Below are 7,225 nucleotides of genomic sequence, written 5' to 3'. Positions count from 1 at the left end.
TTTCGTGTTTTGTATAATTTTTTTTTTATTTCTAAGATACAAAACCATATGTTTTTTTAAAATCTACGGTTTCCTATCGTTTTATTTATGGTTTCTTAAACCGTAGCCTATAGTTTTGGGAAAAAACACGTTTTTTACTGTTTTGAATTCTCAATAAGTTTTAACAAAATAATTGTTAAAATAATTCTACATCTTATAAACACTCTTTTTAATACTCTATATCAAAAAAAAAAAAAACCGTAGTTTTTTTAACAAAACACTAGATTAAACCCCAAAACAGTAGACTTAAAAAAAAAAAAACATATTTTTTTCCCAAAACTGTAGGTTATGGTTTCCCAACCGTAGATTTCAAAAAACTTACGGTTTTGTATCTTAGATATGAAAAAAAATATACAAAACACGAAACAGTAGACGAATTGTCGAAACAGTAGATGAATATAGAAACCTACGGTTTCGTGGGCTATATTTGGACATTTATTAATTTTTGGCTAAAAATTGCTAATTATTTCTTTAATTTGGCTAGAGATTAGTAATTGCCCTTGAAATAATTAATTATGGTAGATGCTCTTATAAATTAAAAATATATGTAATTTCTGTTAGCATCTCTTTAATAACATTTGTAAATATGAATTTGAGGTGAAGTATTAATAGAATAGATTTTTGAATTGAGGTAGTTAATTGTTTTAGATATCACAGAATAGGGGCTATTTCTGCCGTATATGAATGTTAAGGGGGTCATTTTGTCAAGTACAGTTTAAACCAAATCGCCGATTTCAGACCCTTTCTATAAATACACACTTCTTGTTCGGCTGATTCAGCGATCATCGAGTTGTTTTCACTGCCGTCGTCGGAAGAGAAGTCGATTCTGTGTTTATTTCAGTTAATTAAATAGAAATTATTCTGAACAATGGGATTGAGCAACGGCATCGTAGATACGTTGATGTATGATTTCCTCCGCAAATCGGGCGGCGTGGCCGTTATTGACGGTGGACTTGCAACGGAGCTTGAAAGACATGGTGCCGACCTTAACGACCCTCTCTGGAGCGCCAAGTGCCTCCTTACTTCTGGTAACCTTGTTCGTCAGGTATCCAAAAACCTCTTTGTCACTCTGTATATTTACCGGTGTTGTAATCGTCGTTTCTATAACAAAAATCTACCGAATGATGAGGATGTTGAGAGTTTTTGAATGCAATGTTATTTCCGTTTTATAAATAAACGCCATGGCTACCGACTAACTTACATCCTTTTTGTCGGTGCACAAAAGATCGAACATAAATGCTAAACTTGTGTCTGGTGAAATCGAACTCTTATACATTAGGAGCCAGAGTTTTATTTTAGAAAATTTCTCGAGGATTCTTACAGTTGGAAGGAGGTTCCGATCTCTGCGTTGATTAATTTTGTTCCCTGAGGATGATTATACATCAATAATCGGTTTTCATGTTTATTTTTGAGCTGCTCTGTATGAAACAAGTTGCGAAGAAATAACTGTGTATCTTTTATAATCGAGTGACTGTAGATTTTAGTTTCTTTTTCTTCCTCATTCAGGAAGAGCAACTATTTTGTTAGTAACGTGTGCACCACACACAGAGCGCCTGTTTTGTTGATTCGGAAGATGATGAACGCTAGCTTTAACTCTCAATACAAATAAATTGGATTACCAGATCCCCAATTAGCCTTAGATAACCTATCCAATTAGTTTTTGTTGATAAATGGTCTTATACTCTTCATAAAACCAGGATTCATATAGGATATAGGTCCATAAAGGGGAAGTAGGACCATGTAACTTGTATTGATATGATTCTATAGACAAGAAGATTTGATATATTGTCAGCATCCTAATCACGTGGCCCATGTACAATACTATAAGGACCATTTCTTGACTATACTATCATAATTACTACATTTATTTCTTCAGTGGTCCTGTTCTGAGTTCTCATGATATGCCGTTTGAAACAAGTTAGCGTTTTCTTTTATTTGCAGGTACACCTTGATTATCTTGAAGCTGGTGCAGATATAATAATCACAGCATCTTATCAGGTGACACAATACTCCCCCAAATCAGCATCACTAGTCACTAGTATTTTTTGTTGATAAATTGTCTTAATACTCTTTCTCTCTCTCAATTTAATAGTTACTATTTTTTGACAGGCAACAATTCAAGGGTTTGAAGCCAAAGGCTTCTCTAAAGAGGAAAGTGAAGCCCTGCTTAAAAAAAGTGTAGATATTGCCCTTGAAGCAAGGGATATATATTATGAAAAATATGGTGAATCTTGTAGGCCTATCTTAGTTGCTGCATCTGTAGGAAGCTATGGGGCATATCTGGCTGATGGTTCTGAATACAGGTAACTAAATAACCATAACTTCACATTATATTATTTTAAAAACATTTCCATGAAATCTTGTGTTTATGTTACAGTGGGGACTATGGCAATGCAATGAATCTTGAGTTCTTAAAGAGTTTTCACAGGAGAAGAGTTCAAATTTTAGCTGAATCTGGTGCTGATCTCATCGCATTTGAAACAGTTCCAAATAAGCTCGAAGCACAGGTTGTGTAATTGTGCTTATGGTTAAGATTTAAGATTCCTATTGTTATTGAATATTAAATATTGATAATTTTTTATGAATACTTGAACAGGCTTTTGTTGAGATTCTTGAAGAAGGCATAAAAATCCCAGCTTGGTTTTCTTTTAACTCAAAAGATGGTGTAAACGTTGTGAGTGGTGATTCGTTGAGTGAATGTGCTAAAATTGCTGATGCATGTAAGAAAGTTGTTGCTGTTGGAATCAACTGTACGCCACCTAGATTTATCAGTGGGTTGATTCTAGCTATTAAAAAGGTATTATTACTTTTTATAATAATTATTTTCTTGTTTTATTTCTGACGAAACAAATCTTTCTTTCAGGTGACAAGTAAACCGATACTTATCTATCCAAACAGCGGTGAAACTTACGATGCTGAAATAAAACAGTGGGTGGTGAGTACTCCCTCATTTCATTCACATCAGTCACAGGTACACAGTATACAGTACACAGTGTGATGTTTTTTTTTTTTTTTTGTGGTGACAGAAAAACACAGGAGTTGCGGATGGAGATTTTGTGTCGTATGTGAATAAATGGTGTGAGATAGGAGCGTCGCTTATAGGAGGTTGTTGCAGAACTACTCCCAACACTATTAAGGCCATCTGCAGAACTCTTCCCAGCAGATCAGCGTGAAGAGGTTCTAAAATAGGGAAAAAGGATGTTTCATGATCCTATTATGTAGAGGCTAATGAGCTATATGGACTTTCGACTTTAATGTAGTTTCTGGTGTTTGAACTATACCAATGCACTACGCTGAATCTAAGTTATGCTAAATTTTGGTTATTATATAATATTATATATGTTTTTTTTGAACTTTTTACTGCATTGGTAAGGTTTGATCATTCGATTAGGTTGCTTGCAAAATAAGACTAGAAACAACTTTTTACTGAGATATGGAAGTTGTGATTCTGACATGCAGTTTGAAATTTCTCTAGTTCCAAGTTAATAAACAGTGGTGTTTTAAAATTAACGTAACAAAAAAGGGGTCAAAAAAGTTTTGTTATCAAGTCGGATTGCCAATACTACTGTCTAATGGAACGCATGGTTTTAGGCCAATTCCAACCTTGACACTAAAAAAAACACTAAATTGGTGTGATTTGAACGCTAATTTTTTTTTCCTCATTCCAACCACACACTAAAAATACCCAATTAAAAACATATATATAATATCTTATTAATAAAATAACTTTACTTATATTTTTATTTAATAAATAATTATTATTTTCATTTTGTGGAAACTCACTCTATTTCACTATTTCTTAAAAATGACTACCTTCATCCATGGTTTCTTGAAACCACCATGTTTGACCTTTCCAAACTCAATTCCATTCTATTAGGTTTGAGTTGCTTGACCTTTCCAATTTTCATTCTCCAAATGCTTTCACCTCTACAAGACTACAACCAATGTATTTCTTGAAAACCATTTTCCACTCTCCACATTTCCAGTTGAGCAGATACAAAAATGAAAATGAAGGTAGCAGAACACCAGTTTTATAGAAAAAAAAAATACTGGAAAAAAGAATGAATCGAAAAAACCAAGTCTTAAAAGAAAAAACAAAAGTCATCTAATCTTATACAAAATTAATACAGTATTATATTATTATATTGAATATGAGTTTTGCCAGTGTCCCACCATTTGGCGGGTTACTGTAGATGCGCCCCATTTTGCCGTTTCTTATACCGTGCCATCGGAGGTTTTTTGACCAATAAATCACTATTTTACCGGTCGATTGGAGTTGGTCTCAGTACCAAAGATCAAACTTAAATGTCTTCCAATTGTTTACATTGAGTTTTCAAATTTTAAAAACAATATATAATTGTTTCGTTGGTAATACTATCTAACACATATGTCTCAATATACGATATTGGACAATCATAAATCAATCATTTATCTTATTGCACAAATTATTTTTTATAAACTTCATTACTGAAAATACCCATTCCATCCTGAATGACAACAAATACAATCAATGTTACTTTTATGTGATTGTGTGTTGCATGTTTTTGTTTCGATCTTCATCTTGGTCAAATATCCAGTAAGTTATTAAAACTTGTATTGCCAATTTTCCATATACATCAGCAATATTATATTGAAGATACGATGGTGCTCCAAAGTCATCTTTCTAAGAACTTGTTAGAATAAAATTTAAGTTATTAAACCGTGTATTTCTATATACATCAGCAATATAATATCGAAGATATGTTGGTGCTCCAGAGTCATCTTTCTAAAAACTTGTTGGAACAAAATTTAGTTATTTTGAATAGTTCTCTCATTTTTAAATACTTGAAAAGACTTGTTTGGACACAAAGAATCCATTGGAACAAGCAATGTCATGTTTACTTTTATTTTTAACCTTTTGAAATTGCATTCTATGCCTTGAATAAAATACATCAATTGTGTAGTTAACTTGTGAGTTAGATAGAATAACTTGCAAGTAGTTAACCAAACTCTTTAATTTGGTATCCTTTATTATGGTTTATTGTTTAATCCCAAACAAAATGTATTTGGGATATATCGAAAACTTATAAGAAAATGTTGAAAACTTAAAAAGAGTCCATGAATATGACAAGGATAAAACTGGAAAGAGTCGCACCTTCATGTAAATCCCGTTAATAATTACACGTCGTTTTTTTTTTTTTTTTTTTAGCTTGTTTTAACAAACATAATTCTGATAAACATTTTCAAGCTATTCAATTACTGGTATCAAGATTGCTTTATCGAATACTTGCAAAACAGTCATCAATTTTATCTAAATCAAGTTTGTATGTATCGAGTTTTATTTCTTGATCAAACTCAAACTTAACTTTTGCTTTAAAGAACATAATTTTGATAACTATTTTCAAAATAGACTATTAAGAGTAATCAAAATCAAGTTCAAAGGCAATACTTGTTTTTTTCCCCATAAGTTGAAAGAGTACAAGGACAAATGGCATATCATAAAGTGTCAAGCATCAAAGCCAGAGTAAATCCCATTTTCTCTCAACAATCTCTTCTCTTCTTCGACATAGCTTTTACCCCTACTAGCCTGCCCCATATCCCTTTTCCTCTTTTCCTTCTGTGAGAAGCTTAACAAGTTTTTCTCTTTCTGCGTTCGTGCATGCACCAACTGTTCTCCTTCAAGCAACATGGCTCTCGTCTTCTGTCTATCTTGGTAGCTCTCTTCCGTCTCATTTGCTGCCCGCCTGTCCTGCCCCTGCCCGGTTGACCACGACCAATCACGGTCCTTGTCGCTTTCTTTTGGTGGAGGGACTTTTAGGACCGACAACCCGCCCCTATACCCGTGCTGACTCAGCGCTTCAAAGTCTATCCCTTTGCTCTTCCGCTTTACAGATTCAACTGCATATAAAAAAAAATACAACAAAAACTAGGCTTATGTAGGGAGATGATGATGCACGGTTGTTTAAGAAATGGAAGATTTATTAAATTATTACCTCTAGATTTCGTTGATCCAGATCCACCACCAGAAACGATCTTTTTGTTCTTTTTTGGATTTTCATCTTTATCGGAAGCATCTGAATCAGGACTTGAAGAATCATCATCATCGTCACTCCATGGCATCATTCGTTTCATCATGTATTCGCTAAATCTGGTGATTGTGTCAGGTAGCTTGTTTTAATGATTCCCTATTATTAAGGGATTTTAATTTAGAAAATCTGGTGTTATTTAACATAAAGCTCTATATTTCCATAACGAAAATTAACATGAAATCTAAACCATAATCAAAGATAATCCAGTGGTAGACCATAAATCTGCCTAATTGAAATTCATGGTGCAATCTGAAGCATAGTGAAAGAGATACTCGCTCTTAAGGAGGACCACAACAGCAAATGTGGGGCATGTTAACATAAGCATGTATTATCAAAAGATCGTAAGGGTAGACTATATTCAATTGCGGAATTAGGGTTTCATTCGTAGTTCGATTTTGGGCATATGAACATGAAAAATTGAAGACATAGCTATTACATAGATAAGATCTTATGGAACGGTGTTTGATAATGGTTACCAATTTCAATTTTGTTGTGGAGTAACTTACAGTAGCTATTTTGTAAAAACCTAATTGCTAAAATCAGTAGAGCACAAGAAAGGAGATATAATACCACTGGAAACTACACATGGGAGTGATGGCCCTAGTTACGTTCGTTGTCGTTCGCCGGAATTCAAAGAATACTGACACTCCAACCAGCAATGAGCGCTGTAAAGTGTAAAACCCAAATCAGCAAAGCCGAGGTAACCTCCTGTTTTGAGAAGACGGATCCTCGTGCGCGAAAACTGGGTATAATTATAAAAAGTTAAAAACCTTTTATGTTGGGTTTATTTCCATATAGTACGACCCGAGTCTCGTTTTTAAAAATGTTAATTATTTCAACTACACATTTTCTTTCATTTGAACCAAAATTAAGATATTAAGTTTAATTATTTTGAGCAAATAAGTAATTAGTTTATTGGTATCCAGTTCCACTCATCCATCGAGATGAAATACCTCAGGTTGGAATGCCAATATATATAACGGGTCCAATCATCATCGGGATGACATACTATCGGTCCAATCAACTATCGGATTGGAATGCCCCCCGTCTGTTGGCTCACACACATAGCAGTAAAGTCTCGACTATCCATAATATGTGCCCATATAATAGATAACCAT

The 7,225-nt window shown here is 33.7% G+C and overlaps 2 protein-coding genes across 3 annotated transcripts; one reads left to right on the top strand and one right to left on the bottom strand.

Annotated features, from left to right (window-relative positions):
- The first annotated feature begins 801 nt into the window (after positions 1–801).
- On the top strand, positions 802–3,392 carry LOC111921674 (homocysteine S-methyltransferase 2). The gene is made up of 7 exons (XM_023917257.3): positions 802–1,084; positions 1,981–2,037; positions 2,149–2,342; positions 2,417–2,546; positions 2,636–2,836; positions 2,903–2,974; positions 3,066–3,392. Exons 1-7 carry the CDS (start codon positions 908–910, stop codon positions 3,210–3,212), a joined length of 978 nt encoding a protein of 325 aa, XP_023773025.1. The 5' UTR covers positions 802–907; the 3' UTR covers positions 3,213–3,392.
- A 2,061-nt stretch (positions 3,393–5,453) lies between these two features.
- Positions 5,454–6,859, bottom strand: LOC111921673 (uncharacterized). 2 transcript variants are annotated; one of them, XM_023917256.2, is made up of 3 exons: positions 6,678–6,859; positions 6,012–6,166; positions 5,454–5,916 (listed from the first exon to the last, which is right to left on the bottom strand). In XM_023917256.2, exons 2-3 carry the CDS (start codon positions 6,151–6,153, stop codon positions 5,525–5,527), a joined length of 534 nt encoding a protein of 177 aa, XP_023773024.1. In that variant the 5' UTR covers positions 6,154–6,166; positions 6,678–6,859; the 3' UTR covers positions 5,454–5,524. The 2 variants fall into 2 exon arrangements, with proteins under 2 accessions (XP_023773024.1, XP_023773023.1); XM_023917255.2 differs by having other exon boundaries at positions 6,012–6,203; positions 6,678–6,858.
- Positions 6,860–7,225: the final 366 nt, after the last annotated feature.

The sequence above is a fragment of the Lactuca sativa genome, chromosome 9 (assembly GCF_002870075.4).
Source record: "Lactuca sativa cultivar Salinas chromosome 9, Lsat_Salinas_v11, whole genome shotgun sequence".
Taxonomy (NCBI): Eukaryota; Viridiplantae; Streptophyta; class Magnoliopsida; order Asterales; family Asteraceae; genus Lactuca; species Lactuca sativa.
Note: the sequence above shows the minus strand (reverse complement) of the source record. Positions and strands in the feature narration are given on the sequence as shown.